The sequence below is a fragment of the Choloepus didactylus genome, chromosome X (assembly GCF_015220235.1).
Source record: "Choloepus didactylus isolate mChoDid1 chromosome X, mChoDid1.pri, whole genome shotgun sequence".
NCBI lineage: Eukaryota > Metazoa > Chordata > Mammalia > Pilosa > Megalonychidae > Choloepus > Choloepus didactylus.
In genome coordinates this window covers 14,563,121-14,581,092 of record NC_051334.1, presented here as the reverse complement: position 1 = coordinate 14,581,092, position 17,972 = coordinate 14,563,121, and the positions used below count along the sequence as shown (strand labels likewise).

The 17,972-nt window shown below is 41.2% G+C and overlaps 1 protein-coding gene across 1 annotated transcript in view; it reads right to left on the bottom strand.

The window, feature by feature from the left end:
* The window catches only part of LOC119523330 (ralBP1-associated Eps domain-containing protein 2-like), a 237,802-nt gene that overhangs the window by 81,337 nt on the left and 138,493 nt on the right, over positions 1-17,972 (bottom strand). Inside the window, exon 7 of the mRNA XM_037822099.1 lies at positions 3,049-3,187. Coding sequence (XP_037678027.1) covers positions 3,049-3,187 — 139 coding nt within the window. The remainder of the gene's footprint in view (positions 1-3,048; positions 3,188-17,972) is intronic.

Below are 17,972 nucleotides of genomic sequence, written 5' to 3'. Positions count from 1 at the left end.
CTAAAACTATAAAACTCTTAGAAGATAATTGATTTGTTTATGATGAATGCTACTATTTTGTATTTTTATGGCTAAGTATAATAAAAGATTTTGCTTTAAAAAATTTTTAGAAGAAAATATAGGGTAAATGTTCATGACCTGGATTAGGCAATGGTTTCTTAGATATGACACCGAAAGCATAAGCAACAAAAGAAAAAAATAAACTGGACATCATTAGCATTTAAAACTTTTTTGTTTCAAAGGATACCATTAAGAAAATGAAGACAAGCCACAGACTGGAAAAAATATTTGCAAATCATAACGTGTATCTAGAATACATAAAAAACTATTACATCTCAATAGAAAGACAACCCAACTAGAAAATGGGCAAAGGCTCTCAATAGACATTGCTTCACAGAAGATACACAAATGGTCAATACACACATGAAAAGATACTCAAAAGCATAAGACATCAGGGAAATGCAAATCAAAACCACAATGAGATATCAAGTCACACTCACTAGAATGGCCATAATAAAGACAGATTGTAACAAGTGCTGACAAGGATGTAGAGAAATTGAAACCCTCATACACTGCTTGTGGGAATGTAAAATGGTGCACCACTTTGGAAAACAGTCTGGTAGTTACTCAAATGATTAAACAGTTACTATATGATCTAAAAGTTCCACTCCTAGGTATATACTCAAGTGAAATTAAAACAAATGTCCACACAAAAACTTGTACACAAATATTTAACAGCAGCATTATTCATAACAGCCAAAAGATGGAAACAATCCAAATATCTATGCATTGATGAATAGATAAATAAAATCTGGTGTATCTATATGCTTCAGATTGATAAAGTTGCCAAAATGCAATATAACAGAAATGGGTTGGCTTTTACAATTCTAAGGCCATGAAAATGTCCAAATTAAGGTATCAACAAGAGGATACCTTCTATGAAGAAAGGCTGCTGGCATCTGGGACACCTCTGTCACATGGGAAGGCACATGGCTGGCATCTATTGGTCTTTCTCTCCTGGATTTCATTGCTTTCAGGTTCTGGCTTCAATGGCTCTTTCAGCTTCGGTAGGCATTTTTGTTCTATGGCTTTTTTCTGTCCTTTATCCTCTCATAAAGGACTTCAGTAAAGGATTAAGACCCACCATGAATTGGGTAGGTCACATCTCAATTGAAATAACCTAATCAAAAGGTCCCACCCACAATAGATCTGCACCCACAAGAATGGATTAAAAGAACACTGGCCTTTTCTGGGGTACATAACAGCTTCAAACAGCACATTATACAACAGAATATTATTCGGCAATAAAAAGGAATGCAGTATTGACATATGTCAGGACATGGAGGAACCTTGAAAACACTATGCTAGGTGAAAGAAGCCAGATGCAAAAGATCACAAATTGAATGATTTGAATGATTCCTTGTATATGAGAAGTCCAGGTTAGGCAAATCTGTATATACAGAAAGCAGATTAGCGGTTGGCTAGGGCTGGGGAGTGTAGGAGGATGGGAATAGGGAATAACTGCTAATGAGGAGGTGAATTTTTGTGGGGTGAGGAAAATGTTCTAAAATTAGATTGTGTTGATGTTTGCATCTGTGAATATGCTAAAACCATCAAATTGTACACTTTGGATTAATTTGATGCTATGTGAATTATACCTCAATAAAGATGTTTAAAAAAAGAGAGACACCAACTAACTGTAGTATTTGTGCTTCTCTTGATCTTGATCAAACTAAACATTTTTTAAAAAGGTATTTGTAAGACAACTGGGGAACCTGAACAATGAAGACTTGATATCAAGGTATTAATGCTGATTTTTATAGGTGTGCCAATGAAGTGTGCTTATGTTCTTAAAAGACATCTGATACTTGGAGATTATCCTGAAAATTTTTCAAATGAATGATCTAGTGCTTGTTTTCATCTGGGTGAGAGGAGATAGAGAAAAAACAAAATTGTTGGGAGCTGTGTGATAGGTACATAGGGGTTCATTATATTAGTCACTCAATATTTATCTACATTTGAACTTCTGCAAAATATAAAGTTAAAGGAAAATAAAAACATTCCTAACACCTACCCATTTGCATTTGGCTAAATATCTGCATACATTGTGAAAAGATTCACTTAAACAGTCAGTAAGGTTAGCAAGTGGTAAATACGTGCAATCTGAGTTTCTCCTTATTTTTTTAATCATGCTGTCAACATTAATTTGTTATATCTGCAATATGCTACTTCAATAAAGCCATTACCACCAATAAGTAAATGATGTTTGCATTTCTACAAGCATATTTTAATTACACACCTTATTTCATGAGAGAAAATTAATCTTGGCCCTACTTCAATATGTCAGCTTACAATTATCAAGGACCTATTACTACTCTCCAAAAATGAAGCATAAAAAGAAAGTTTTATGGATTTTTCTTCCATTCTCTGCGACATAAAATGCAGGCACATGGGAATTAAATCAATTCCTTTCAGCTTGAATTTTGCATGAGAACTCAACAGGAATACAGATTTCTGACATGTGGACATAAAAATGCTGGCCAATTTTCCTCCTGTTTTTAAATTCTCTTAGAAAAACCAAGGGATAAAAACTTGAGCCAAAGAAAATGAACATGAATTTGAACCCCTAAGGCATATGTAACATGCCTAAAAGGGAACCTGTGACACTAATGCTTTCGAAGGCCACAATACATCCTTCTTGTCACTCTAATACAGTTAGTAAGCAATTAAAGGTGTTAACTTGGTGCCAAGCTGTATCATTCCAAGAACTGCTACAGTTAATGAGATGTGTAGAATGAGAACCAGGTTCCCCCAAATTCCCATTTAACCCCTTTGCAACTGAAACGTAATTTTCTCAATGGATGCATCATTGCCAACTTTTTTCCTGAAAGCTTTAAAGTTGATAAGAAATTCAATCTTAAAAGAAAACGAATTGAAACAACAGAAGGTTGCCACATTCATTTAGTTTGAACTTCTCAAGACATTTACTGTCCTTTGTGTAGAACAATGACCTGGGGACCCATGTTTTCAGCTGTGAATATTCATTACCTGAAATGAAGGAACTTGGGTCCGGCTGAAGGGATCTGAACTGATTGACATAATATTCTCGCTGCTCTTCTGTTATCCTCCAGGGTTCATCTGGGTAATTACTGATGTTGTCCTGTGGTTCTCTCTCCACTGAAAAGGACTTTAAAAGTGAATGAATGAATGAATGAATGAATGAATGAATGAACGAATCAATGAATGAGCAAGGAAATGCTCAGAGAATGTCTTTATTGAGATGAAGTAGAAATATTAAATACCAACAAAAGTTACTATGCATTATACTCATCTTTTCCTCAACAGAATAAATGCCTCATAACAAGAATCTATCTAGAATGTAAACCTCTTAAGGGCCAAACTCATGCTTTATACTTTTTTTGTATACCTCAGAGTTGTTAACAGGATTGAGCATGAAATACTGAACACTTGCTGACTGATGAAAATTTTTCTAACGTGATGAAGGAAGGGTAAAAAAGGCAATTATTCTTATGTTTAAATATTCACCATACTCTGATCCTTTCAGAGTAACTGAGTAGACAATAAAATAACATGGATTCTTTTTACGCTATGTAAAAAAACTAGAACAGATAAAACCACATGACACATCCTCTTTATTTCTGAGGCATTCCTACTGTATAAATCTGGAGTCAAAAGCTCTGATTGAAATCCCACTTCCTCATGTCCTACTTGAACAGTAAGTCAGGACCACTGAATGTCTGATTTCCCATTTGTGCACTGGGAATAATACTTAGCAAGAGTTGGGTGTTATGGTACCTCAATAAACAGGGTAACGAAGGATGCATCAAACCTGCCACTAGGGGGCGTACAAGCCAAATTGGAGGATTTAAGGGCCCAGAGAACGAGTGTAGTACAGGAGAAAAAGTTATGCTGGCCATGGGGAAAGAAGCAAAAATGGTCATGCTGAGGGGGGGAGCCCAGGGCTTTGTTCCTATCTCCTCTAAGATTAAAGGGTGCTATGGGCTAAGGGCCATCTTCATGCCATAGGAGGGTGGGCCTAAAGGCTAAAAGGAGGCAAGGAAAGAAAGGGTGAGTTGTTACTGCTCAAGAGCCATCGAGTTGACTGCTTCTGAATGTGCTGCCAAGGAATTAATACTTGGGAGGGCTTTCTCTCCACTGTTCCTAGAAAAGATGGCAGGCCATCTTCTCTAACCCCCAACCCCTCACCCATACCTGCACCATTACACCACTCCAGGAATTCATTCTTCCCAGGAGCACCTGTCTGTCCTCCGGCCATGTTCACAGAAGGGTCTGTATAAAACTTCTGAGTGGTGCTATGACCTGGAGATGTCAGCTTTTCAATATAATATTGATTACTTAGACAACTTAACTGAGCTAAGGGCGATTTGGGAGGATGGCAGGGAGAATGAGGTGAAATATTGCCTGTAGAATCGGTAGTCCCAGAAGTGCTGAGTGAGAATGTACCCAGCAAAGGGGACACTCCTCAAAGAATAATCTGGGCCCTTTCAAATGTCAGGATGTTGAACTATCTGATTGTTAGTCACTAGTAACTAACACACATCACTTTTCATATGAGCTGAGTTCCTAAATGACTGGGAAATCAGTTATCTATTTGTTAATGCCTTAAATCCACACAATGCTTTGAAATTTACAAAGCATTTCACCCACCTCTATCTCATCTGAGCACTTTTTCCAGATGAGGAAAGTTAAGGCTCAGAGAATTTAAGGCACTTACCCATATCCTTCAGTCCTTCAGTGAGCCCCCAAAATCAGCAATAACTACCCTCTTTTTTATCTCTTGTTCAAAGTCAGGTGCTTGAATAAAACTAAGTTGTGTCTATGTGCTGAACTGTTTCAGAAACCCACTATCATTCTGGTAATAATCAAACAATATAAATAAAGAAAGCAAGGCAGACCCAACAGTCAGTCTGAGTACCCGATGGACCACGCAACTTTCCAAGACCCTCCCACCAAATTCTCTGAACGAATGCAGATGTGTGACCGAATTTCTGAAGGTGGGGCACAGGGTGGAAGAACATCAGCTTGAGTTGGATGGGATTGCTGGCTATATTATAATGTGTATAACTCACAGAAGCACTGGCCCTCCAGGCCAGCACTGATAGAAACAACTCAAGTAAAGGAGCATAAAAGCCTGGGCCTGGGCAGGAGAGACGTGAACAAACATCTGTACGTGAACAATTAAAGTGGTCTGAAAGGTTTCATGAAGCAGTTGGGACACAAGTCAAAAGCTCTGTCCCCCCAAGTCATAGCAAATGAAGGCAAGGAAATCTCTAAACTGGCTATTGGCCTTCTGTATTCCCTGGTTCTGACATGGAAGCTACTAGTCCCTTAGACAATGCCCTAGGAACCTTCCCTTCTGTTAATTAACCTTTCACATCCATTTGTTGCTTTTAATGTTATCTTATGTTTATTCTTTCTCCAGTCCTATGACCATCAGCTTGCTCTATTTCCTCTCCCACATCACCTTACTCCTGAGTGGCTTTAGGTGCCTCTTAGCAGGTCTTGAGTCTATTTTGGCAGCAGGACTCAGAAATGTACAAGACAAGGTGATTGATTCTCTGCTTAAAAGCCTAGAGAGATGACCTGTGGCCCAACAAAAAAAAAAATCTACCTCCTCTACCTGGCCTCCATGGTAATCCAGCATCCTCCAGGCTCCCTCTCGGCAGGTTTCTGGTTCTCCACATGCTTACTCTCATCAATCACATTTCTGTCTCCTTCCCAGAATACCCTTCTTCTGAACCCAGCCTACCCAATTCCCACCGCCCCAGTGGCTCTCCAATGTCCCTGCCATGCCCACGGCAGTGCTTGCCATGCCCATGCCCCAGCCATTCCAGAAGGCATGCCCAACTCACAGCTCTGCTACAAATGTGGGCCCCAGCAGCCATATTTGGACCCCACCCTGGTCTCCTCTGTTTAAGTCAGAGCAGAGGTAGGACAGATACACAATTCTGGCCTTCAGGATGCTCTGGCATGGAAAGGTCTTCTCTAGCAATATAAGTTAGGCCAGACACTTGTTCTTGGGGAATACATATAAGAAATACAAAGATAAACGAGCAGGGAAAGCAGACCCTGAGCAGATGTACAGTGGGGCCATGATGTAGAACATGGGCCAGGAGGGACTTCAGAAGTTATTAGAAAGCCAGAACCAAGGTAGGGAGAGAAGCAACATAAAGAGCAGAGGGTAAGGACAGCTGTTGGCAGCTGAAAGGTAAGTGGACAGCAAGGCCAACGCAAGGGAGTTAGGCAAGGCCTGTTAAAAGCAGAATAACCAAGAACTCCCACTCCTGAGGACCACTACGCCATTCCTTGACTATCATTTCTTGGATTCCCATGAGAACCCAAACCCTCTACCCTTTCAAGAAATCTTGGTACAACTCAATGACAATAGTACAGACGGCCCAATTATAAAATGGGCAAAAGATATGAAAAGACAGTTCTCTGAAGAGGAAATACAAATGGCCAAGAAACACATGAAAAAATGTTCAGCTTCACTAGCTATTAGAGAGATGCAAATTAAGACCACAATGAGATACCATCTAACACCGGTTAGAATGGCTGCCATTAAACAAACAGGAAACTACAAATGCTGGAGGGGATGTGGAGAAATTGGAACTCTTATTCATTGTTGGTGGGACTGTATAATGGTTCAGCCACTCTGGAAGTCAGTCTGGCAGTTCCTTAGAAAACTAGATATAGAGTTACCATTCGATTCAGTGATTGCACTTCTCGGTATATACCCAGAAGATCGGAAAGCAGTGACACGAACAGATATCTGCACGCCAATGTTCATAGCAGCATTATTCACAATTGCCAAGAGATGGAAACAACCCAAATGTCCTTCAACAGATGAGTGGATAAATAAAATGTGGTATATACACACGATGGAATACTACGTGGCAGTAAGAAGGAACGATCTCGTGAAACATATGACAACATGGATGAACCTTGAAGACATAATGCTGAGCGAAATAAGCCAGGCACAAAACGAGAAATATTATATGCTACCACTAATGTGAACTTTGAAAAATGTAAAGCAAATGGTTTATAATGTAGAATGTAGGAGAACTAGCAATAGAGAGCAATTAAGGAAGGGGGAACAATAATCCAAGAAGAACAGATAAGCTATTTAACGTTCTGGGGATGCCCAGGAATGACTATAGTCTGTTAATTTCTGATGGATATAGTAGGAGCAAGTTCACAGAAATGTTGCTATATTAGGTAACTTTCTTGGGGTAAAGTAGGAACATGTTGGAAGTTAAGCAGTTATCTTAGATTAGTTGTCTTTTTCTTACTCCCTTGTTATGGTCTCTTTGAAATGTTCTTTTATTGTATGTTTGTTTTCTTTTTAACTTTTTTTTCATACAGTTGATTTAAAAAAGAAGGGAAAGTTAAAAAAAAAAAAAAAAAAGAAAAACAAGGAAAAAAAAAAAAAGATGTAGTGCCCCCTTGAGGAGCCTGTGGAGAATGCAGGGGTATTCGCCTACCCCACCTCCATGGTTGCTAACATGACCGCAGACATAGGGGACTGGTGGTTTGATGGGTTGAGCCCTCTACCACAGGTTTTACCCTTGGGAAGACGGTTGCTGCAAAGGAGAGGCTAGGCCTCCCTATGGTTGTGCCTAAGAGCCTCCTCCTGAATGCCTCTTTGTTGCTCAGATGTGGCCCTCTCTCTCTGGCTAAGCCAACTTGAAAGGTAAAATCACTGCCCTCCCCCCTACATGGGATCAGACACCCAGGGGAGTGAATCTCCCTGGCAACGTGGAATATGACTCCCGGGGAGGAATGTAGACCTGGCATCGTGGGACAGAGAACATCTTCTTGGCCAAAAGGGGGATGTGAAAGGAAATGAAATAAGCTTCAGTGGCAGAGAGAGTCCAAAAGGAGCCGAGAGGTCACTCTGGTGGGCACTCTTATGCACACTTTAGACAACCCTTTTTAGGTTCTAAAGAATTGGGGTAGCTGGTGGTGGATACCTGAAACTATCAAACTACAACCCAGAACCCATGAATCTCGAAGACAGTTGTATAAAAATGTAGCTTATGAGGGGTGACAATGGGATTGGGAAAGCCATAAGGACCACACTCCACTTTGTCTAGTTTAGGGATGGATGAGTAGAAAAATAGGGGAAGGAAACAAACAGACAAAGGTACCCAGTGTTCTTTTTTACTTCAATTGCTCTTTTTCACTCTAATTATTATTCTTGTTATTTTTGTGTGTGTGCTAATGAAGGTGTCAGGGATTGATTTGGGTGATGAATGTACCACTATGTAATGGTACTGTAAACAATCGAAAGTACGATTTGTTTTGTATGACTGCGTGGTATGTGAATATATCTCAATAAAATGAAGATAAAAAAAAAAAAAAGCTGTTATATCAAACATGTATTCATGTAAAACTAAAATTTAGTTTTCTTTCTATTATAATAATGAAACTTTCTTAAATTATTAGTTTGTTCTTAATAAAAGGTTATGGAAAGTAAAAAAAAAAAAAAAAAAAAATAGACTGGGAAACACTGTCCCATGCTGTTCTTAGTGAAAGAAATCCTATGAGTCCATTTCCTATTTTAAAGTATGAGAGCTATCAAAAGAAGTCCCTGTCTGGCTTCCTGTGCTTCACCCATGGTCAGATCCATATGGTGAGCTCTGAAGTTCCTTATCCAGTAAGTGGGTATTTCAGGGACAGATAAGAACACATGAAAGGGGAAGATGGCATAACCACATACCTTTAAGCTACACTCTTCCCCAAAAGTGTCAGTCTACTTCAAGAAGCAGAATTATTTGAATTTCGCTACATAAACAGTGACCTATCATTCATTCATTCAACAGATACTTTTTGAACACCAGCAATATTGCAGACACCAGTCACTAGGGATACAGATTTTTCTTCCCGGGAAGCCCAGAGTTCAGTGAAGAAGAAAGACCAGCGAGCACTCTCACAACCATAAGGTAAGTGCTAGAAGACAGGGTACTCTAGAGCTTTGCTACTCAAAGCGTGGCCCTTCAGATTACCCACGTTAGCATCACCCAGGAACTTGGTAGAACTACAGAACCTCAGGCCCCACTCCACACCTAGTAAATCAGAAACTCTGAGAGTAGGACACAGCAATCTGTGATTAAAAGGCCCTCCCAGTGACTGGAAGCACAGGTGAGGTGGAGAAGCCACGCAATGTGCAGGGTGAGGCAAACAAAAGGAACAGCATTTGCAAAGACATCAGAAAATGAGAGAAAATGGCCATCTCCTGAACATAGCACTGATAGCTACATATAGATGGGATAGGCTTACAGAGCAGGGTGGAGGTTAGTAGAGCTGTCCCAAGATGATCCTGGCAGAAAGCAGGGCCCAGAATGTAAACGTCCAAGTACAACAGGTTACAGTATTTGAACTATTTCTAGAAGACAATAGGGAGCCACAGATAAATTTTATGAAGGGCAATAAAATAATCATATTTCAGTTACTGAAAGATCACTTCAGTGAGGGAACCTAAAAGCAGGAAGACTTACAGTTAAGGCTCTATCAGCAACCCTAGCCAGAAGTAAAGGTCACCCAGAGGTAAGGAGGGCTGTGCAAGGAGCAGGAAAGAAAAAAGCCATCTGGCCACCACCCAAAGAAGGCCCATTCCAATAGTAGGATGGCAGCTCAGGACCTCTTTATCAGCAGCTAGGAGCCATCTCGCTGCAGGAGCCCAAAGGCATGTTAACATCTTCTCCAAACCAACTGTTATGGGTTGAATTGTGTCCCCCAAAAAGATACTTTCAAGTCCTAACCCCTAGTCCCATGAATGTGACCGTATTTGGAAATGGGGTCTTCAAAGATGTTATTAAAGATGAGGCCAAACTAGATTAGGGTGGGTCCTAATCCAATATGACTGGTGTCCTCATAAGAAGAGGAAATTTGGACACAAAGAAGACAGGCCATGTGATGGAGGCAGAGACTGAGTTACACCACAAGCCAAAGAACATCAAGGATTGCCACTGAGCCACCACCAGAACCCTGCAGACTTCAGAGGAAGCATGGCCCTGCCAGCACCTTCATTTCAGACTTCTGGACTCCATAAACAATGTATTGTTTATTGTGAAACAATAAATTTACGTTGTTTTAAGTCATCCAGTTTCTGATACTTTGTTAAGGTAGCCCTAAAATACCAACCCAAAAGTCAATCTCAACAATCAACCCAACTTTCCTAACAAAGACCCGAAAAGTCTGTCACCTAAGAGAGAATGGCTAATTGCAAAGACTAAAGATACTGAGAAATGGGGTGTGCTGGTTTGAATCTGTTATGTACCCCAGAAAAGCAATTTTCTTTTAATCCAATCTTGTGGGGGCAGACCTATTGTGGGTGGGACCTTTTGATTAGGTTGTTTCCATGGAGATGTGACCCCACCCAGTCAAGGTGGGTCTTAGTTCCCTTGCTGGAGTCCTCTACAAGAGGATAAAAGGCAGAGACATTTTTGGAGAGAGCTTAGAGAAGCTAAGATACATAATCTAGAGTTTGTCCCCAGGAGAAGCTAAGAGAGAAGCTAAGACAGAAGTCCAGAGACATTTTGGAGAAAGCCACGGAAACCAGAAATTAAACCCAGGAGAGGACCAGCAGACTCCGGCCATTTGCCTTCCCATGTGACAGAGGAACCCCAGATGCCACCGGCCTTTCTTCAGAGAAGGTATTGTTCTGTTGATGCCTTAATTGGGACATTTTCATGGCCTTAGAACTGTAAATTTGTGAACTGAAAAACCCTCATTGTAAAAGCCAATCCATTTCTGGTGTATTGCATTCCAGTGGCTTCAGCAAATCAGAACATGAGGGTAGATGAGCTGTGAAGCCCTGGTCTTCCAAGTAAAAGGCAGAACCAGGAAACAATCCACTTTTCCATGTACCCTAAGAAGCCTCTCCAATTCCAGCTCCAGTGGGTTTTTTTGGCTGGACTGAGATACTTGCTACTTGGTGCTGATTTTGAGCTCTGCCAATGTTCTTTTTTTTTTTTTTTTAAATCTTCATTTTATTGAGATATATTCACATACCACACAGTCATACAAAACAAATCGTACATCGATTGTTCACAGTACCATTACATAGTTGTACATTCATCACCTAAATCAATCCCTGACACCTGCATTAGCACACACACAAAAATAACAAGAATAATAATTAAAGTGAAAAAGAGCAATTGAAGTAAAAAAGAACACTGGGTACCTTTGTCTGTTTGTTTGTTTGTTTCCTTCCCCTATTTTTCTACTCATCCATCCATAAACTAGACAAAGTGGAGTTTGGTCCTTATGGCTTTCCCAATCCCATTGTCACCCCTCATAAGCTACATTTTTATACAATTGTCTTCAAGATTCATGGGTTCTGGGTTGTAGTTTGATAGTTTCAGGTATCCACCACCAGCTACTCCAATTCTTTAGAACCTAAAAAGGGTTGTCTAAAGTGTGCATAAGAGTGCCCACCAGAGTGACCTCTCAGCTCCTTTTGGAAACTCTCTGCTACTGAAGCTTATTTCATTTCCTTTCACATCCCCCTTTTGGTCAAGAAGATGTTCTCCGTCCCACGATGCCAGGTCTACATTCCTCCCCGGGAGTCATATTCCACGTTGCCAGGGAGATTCACTCCCCTGGGTGTCTGATCCCACGTAGGGGGGAGTCTGCCAATGTTTTAAAGAAAAAATAAAAAGGGAGAGAGAGGGAAGGGGAATCTTCACATCTGTCCACTTAAGCCATATCCATACAGTTCATTATTCAGTTTCTCTAGACACAGAATTGGATTTGCTTATATTTAAAGCATTCAAACCCTTGGTTTTGTTTCAAGTGAAATGCAACTATTTAGCACTGCAAGTTATTATCTCTAGGGAAAACAGTATGTTTATAATGAAAGAGACTTTAAAAGACTCATTAAAAAGTAATACTATTTAAAAAAATTCCAAAAGGTGACATTTAGCCCTTAAGTATTTTAAAAATCAAGCATAGCAGAATAATATGAATTGCAAGGAGGTGTGAATTTAAAAGACTGTGTATACTGTTTCAACCACAGAACATTTCTGTTTAGAATATAATCCCACCCTGGAGGTATCCTTTGAATGCCGCCTTAGAGTCCAGCCATTTTTACCTATAAGAGTGAAATGCTCTTATAATAGGGTTTTTTGGTGTTTCAGTAAACAAACCATCTGGAGTAGCAAAAGCTGATATGAAGCCCACAGTGAATACACGAGGACACCTCTCCTGCCAACAATATCATGGAAGTTAAGACCACCACAGCACAACCACCGATCAAAAGGGGAGTTCATGGACAAAGATATGACAACTCAATCACCCCAAAGAGAAAGAATGGCTAATGGGCTTGTGACACTACACGATATCCCCAAATGATTATTAATCTGCCTAAAGAAAGGTCATGGGAATTAATCAGCCATGGGGCTGAGAAGAAAAAAAAGGAACGTCCTAGAAGCAAATGATGGCCGGGCTTATATGTGGGATTTTGGATGACTAGACATTCTCCAATAATTCACACTCCACCATGCTTGGGGTAGCAATGCCACTGTGTGCCTGCCCAACCAGGAATGACATTTTCCAGACTCTCTAATAGTTAGGTGCAGCCAGGTGACTGAGTTCTAGCCAAGGCTACATGAGTACAAGTGACCTGCACCACCTCCAGGCAGTACTCCAGGCAGGGCCCTGAGGCCCTCCTCTATGCCCTTCCCCACCTGCCAGCTGAATGAGGGATGGTGGAGCCACTGGGCAGGAGGCCTGGTATCCAAATCACCACGTGGAAGAATGCTGCCTGTCAACCTGTTAAATGAATGAAAAACAGAGCTACTGTGTTAACTCACTGAAATGTGGGACATATCTGTTGTAGCAGCTGATACCCTAACATATTTTTCAAGCAAGGCCCAAAGGAAAAGAGGTTCTGCCCAGTCCCCATGGCACAGCCATTCCTGCACTGCAGGTGGAAGCCTCAGGCCACTTTAGTTCTATAATTTGATCACCTAATGACATCAGATTAACTAACTCTCCTTGTTCTGATTCTGAGCTCAAACAACTTTCTTAATCTGACTGTCCATGCAGACTATGTGCAGGAAAAGAATGCTGATCTACTTTTTACAGCAGTCACTCTACGTCTGGTTAATATGAACTCATCTTCCTTGGATTGGAGGAGATTCCCCAGAAGGAGGTACAGAGTAAAAGGAGAAGAGGGCTGGGGTAAAACCATGTGACCAAGTATTAAAAGACAAATGAAGAAAAGGAGCTAGAAAAGGAGACAGACCTTACCAATTTTGCTTTGCATTAAACCATTCTATATTATCCTCTATAAATCTTGTTTATGCTCCGTCTCCCACCCCACTCCATCCCCACTATAATGTAAGTCCCCGAGGGAGGAAACTCTGTCTTCTGATCAAGCTGTATCCCCAGCACCTGGGGTGCCACATAATAAATGCTCAATAAATATTTGTTAAATGAGTGAACAAATAAGCAAATGTTTGGACAAAGTTGTCAGTCCTGGTCAGGAGGCAGAGGGCTTGACCTGAGCTCTCTTGTAATGGGGCAGAACTGTAGAAGTGCATATGCATTTATCAAGCAATGTCCCTACACATCACACAGGCTAGGCCCTGTCCCTTACCAATGAAGTTAGAAAACTGTAAACAAAAAGTCTTTCTTTTTTCACTTTTTATTTTGAAAGTATAGATTCACACAAAGTTGCAATGAACAATTTCTGTAGAGAGGTTAGTTAAAACTAAATCCAAACAGAGTAATTTAACCTCATGGGTTTCTTAATGGAAACATATCCACAAAGATGCCTTTAACCACATATTATCAAACTCAGGGATCTAATTTCAACCGCTGAGAGGGCTGACTGTTAAACTCTAGAAATCTCTCCGAGCCTAATATGCAATACACAGTTGTTGCTTATTAAGATAAACTAAATTTTAAAAACTATAAACAGAAAAGTAGTAGGTAGGATGTTTTCATTACTTTACTGAGTGCCAGGCACCCTGTGAAGTGCTCCGTATACATTATCTGTTTTCACCTTCACAACCACCCTGTAACTTAGGATCTATTATTCCCATTTCACAGAACAGGAAATGGACAGTTAGGGAAGGGAAGTAATTTATAAAGACTACACTCCCAGTAAATGGTAGAGCCAGAATATAAATTGACTCCACAGTATGTAACCTTAGTCATTGTGCTCTATGGTTATCTCTTTCTATTCAGTCATCTTGTAACAATATATCATTTCCTTTTAAGAAATAACCTTACTATTTGCCAAAATCATTGCAGCAGTTTTGCAGATTGAGGCTCTGAGCTCAAAATATGAATATCCTCTCTGTATTATAGCCTCCTCCCCATTATCTAGTATAATTTTATGTTTTGGCTAGTGAACTATTACAACATACAGACTGGTCACCATCTTATTTCTCCCTTAATTTTTACCTGTAAGCATTTGGCAGGATTTCACATCATGAAAGAATCCTGTAGACAGCCACATAATGCAGATGTTCAGTCATTTTACTGTCATTTTAGTTTTTGGCACTAACACTATTTTGATGGGCATAAGAAAGATTGTTAGCAATCACTGTCTCCAATTCTTCTACCTGGAGGCAAGATCTGCTGCTACAGAAGAACATTTTCTTTTACGATTGTCAGGATTTTGCTCTCTGCTTAGAGGAGAAGGCAGGGCAAAGAAGAGAAATCAGCAGTAAGAGGAGAATTTGCAAGGCTGCAATAACGTTCCCACCCTTGCCGGGTAGGTCAAGGCTGCCTGTCTCCTCTAGTCTCCCCTTAGCACTCAAGGCAGCCTGAGGTCAGATGGGAAACATGCTCCAAGGCTAAATTCAAGGAACATTTTAGAGAATGAGGCTACTGATTGGAGGTAAAAAAGAGTACAGGTTCTGGGGTCAGGCAGACTTGGGTTCAAATCTGGGAGGGTCACTTACTAACCATTTACTTCTGAGCCAGCAGTTCTGGCCTTGCACAGGTAGCACCTGCCTGCCTCTTTAGCCTCATCTCTATCACACCAGCTTTCTTTAAGTTCTTCAAATGGGTCCTTCTCCCCATGCTACTATCCACAGTGGATTGGCTCACTCAGTATCTATTGCACCATGTCCCTCTTCGCAAAGCCCCCTGCACTGCAAAGGCTGGCAAGCTAAAAATAACACTGTCCAAATACCTCTCCTGCTAGAATTCCAGATGAAACATCACTTCCACCAACCAAATATGCCCATGGAAGACTGATTCAGAACCGAAATACATGACAAAAGAGGCAAGGTGAAAACTCCATTTTGCTGGCATAGGTCACACATGGTGTGGGTGTGGAGCTGAAAGCTATCGGCATTAATTTCCCAATTCTGCAGCTTTCTGATTGTGGCAGGGGCAAAGCTTCCTCGGTAGCCCAGTTCTTCTCTGTGATTTTGGGAAATGTTCTTGCAAGTTCAGAACTGAATCTATACCGTCAAGCCCTTCCAAAGGTTTGGTGAGCTATCCACATCCCTCACTAAAAGTCCCTATTTGCCTAAAGTGGCATGAGCAGATTCTGTTGCCCGCAATGGGACCGTGACCAGTGCAGGCCTTTTGTCTTGGCTCTTACCTCTAAGTGGACCATTCTTCTCCCACCCTCCAGCGCCATCCTTCCTTTGCTGGTTAACTTCTATTCCTCCTTCACGATTAGCTCAAGCATCACTTCTTTGGGGAAGCCTTCCTTACGTTCTACACCTAGGTCAGGTTTCTCTGTTCATGTTACTGTGCCAGTTTGAAACTGTTATGTATCCCAGGAAAGACTAAATTATTAAATGTAATCTTGTGGAGGCAGACTTATTATGGGTGGGATCTTTTGATTAGATTGTTTCCATGGAGACTGACCTACCCAATTGTAGGTGAGACCTTTTGATTAGATTATTTCCATGGAGGTGTGTTCTAGTTTGCTAATGCTGCCATTAAGCAAAATACCAGAAATGGATTGGCTTTTATAAAAGGGGTTTATTTGGTTACAAAGTTACATTCTTAAGGCCATAAAGCGTCCAAGGTAAGACATCAACAATAGGGTACCTTCACTGAAGGATGGCTGATGGCATCCGAAAATCTCTGTTAACTGGGAAGGCACGTGGCTGGCACCTACTTGCTCCCAGGTTGAGTTTCAAAACAGTGTTCCCCAAAATGTCAGTGTCAGCTTCCAAGGGCCATCTTCAAATATGTCTCTCAGCTGCGGCTCTGAGGGCCTTCTGTTTGTGAGCCCCTTTATAAGACTCCAGTGAACTAATCAAGGCCCACACTGAATGGGCAGGGCCACACCTCCATGGAAACATTCAATCAGAGGTCACACCTAACCAAAGGTATCACTTACAGTTAGGTGGGTCTCATCTCTGTAGAAACAACCTAACAAGATTGGATTAAAAGACCATGGCTTTTACTTGGGGGACATAATATATCCAAACTGACACAAGGTATGAATCTGCCCATTCAAGGTAGGTCTTGATTAGTTTACTGGAGTCCTTAAGAGAGCTCAGGGGCCAACACAGACCCAGACGCTTGGAGATGCAGATAGAAAGACATTTGGAGATGCTAAGCTAAGAGATGAAGCCCGGAGTGTGCCCCAGAAAAGCTAAGAGAGGAACCCCAGATGCCTAGAGAGAAATGCCCTGGGAGAACAAGCAAGGATGCACAGGAGCTGAGAGAGAGAAGCTAAGAGAGACAGAAGCCCAGAAACATTTTGGAGAAAGCCATTTTGAAACCAGAACCCAGGAGCATAGGACCAACAGATGCCAGCCATGTGCCTTCCCAGCTGACAGAGGTGTTCTGGACACCATATCCTCTTGTTGAAGCCTTAGTTTGGACCCTTTTATGGTCTTAGAACTATACAGTTGTAACCTAATAAATCCCCTTTAGAAAAGCCAGTCCATTTCTGGTATTTTGCATAACAGCAGCTTTAGCAAACTGGAACAGCTACCAAAGTACTCCCTTGCAATTTTAAATGCATAGGCACGATCATTTGATTCACATCATTCTCCTCCACCTGAGTGCCAGTTCCTTGAGAACAGGAACCCTGTTCGTTGTCTTTATTGCACCCCTGGCAGAGTGCCTGACCCACGGAGGGCACTTTAGTATTGCTGAAAGGACGAATGAAGGACACAATACCTACCTTGCAAGACTGTTGGGAAGACCAAAAGGATGCCTACATGGGAAGGGGCCAGCACAGCACCCGCAACCAAATAAGCACTCAAGGCAGCAGTGACTACTGTGTTGTTGGGGCAGGCCATCTGGGGCCTGACACCACCTGCTCACTTAAGATCAAGGGGAAGGTTGACAGGCAAAGGGGCTGAAATGGTGCTACTGTAAAGCAGACTTCCCATTCAGAGCCTAGTATACATTAACTGAGACCAAAGGGTCCAGGAGAATAAGCTGGAGATAAATACTACTCTCACTTATAACATTGAAAAACACTGTCTGGTACCAGGAGCTCAATCAGGTGTTTGCAGCTACGTCTGAGAGGCTAACTCAGAGGCAATTCTGTCTACCAAATCAACGTGGGCCCTAGCTATGATCGGGAAAGTTCTGGCCACCATGGGCGCTTAACACAATGCCCCGCACCCTGGGGGAACAAGCAATAGCTGGCATCATAAATAAAATGTGCTCATTTGCTTCCATCATTAGTCTCACCAACTTGCTGTAATACCACTAAATCTATGCTAGAATTCTGATGTGTAGTAGCCTACCATTTTTACCAGACATGCACACACATACATGCACATGCACACAAATACACACGCTGTCCCTAAGCGTGAATTTCACAAGACCTTAAGACACCACCCTAATCAGTCCTAATATTTTCTAAATAAATGTCTTTTTCCAAGGAACCTCCTTCTCTTTCACAGAGTCACCTTTCTTTCAGTAACCCAGTAATTCTTTAGTATTCTCATCTTATAACCCAAAACATTTTTGCCTTTCATGTA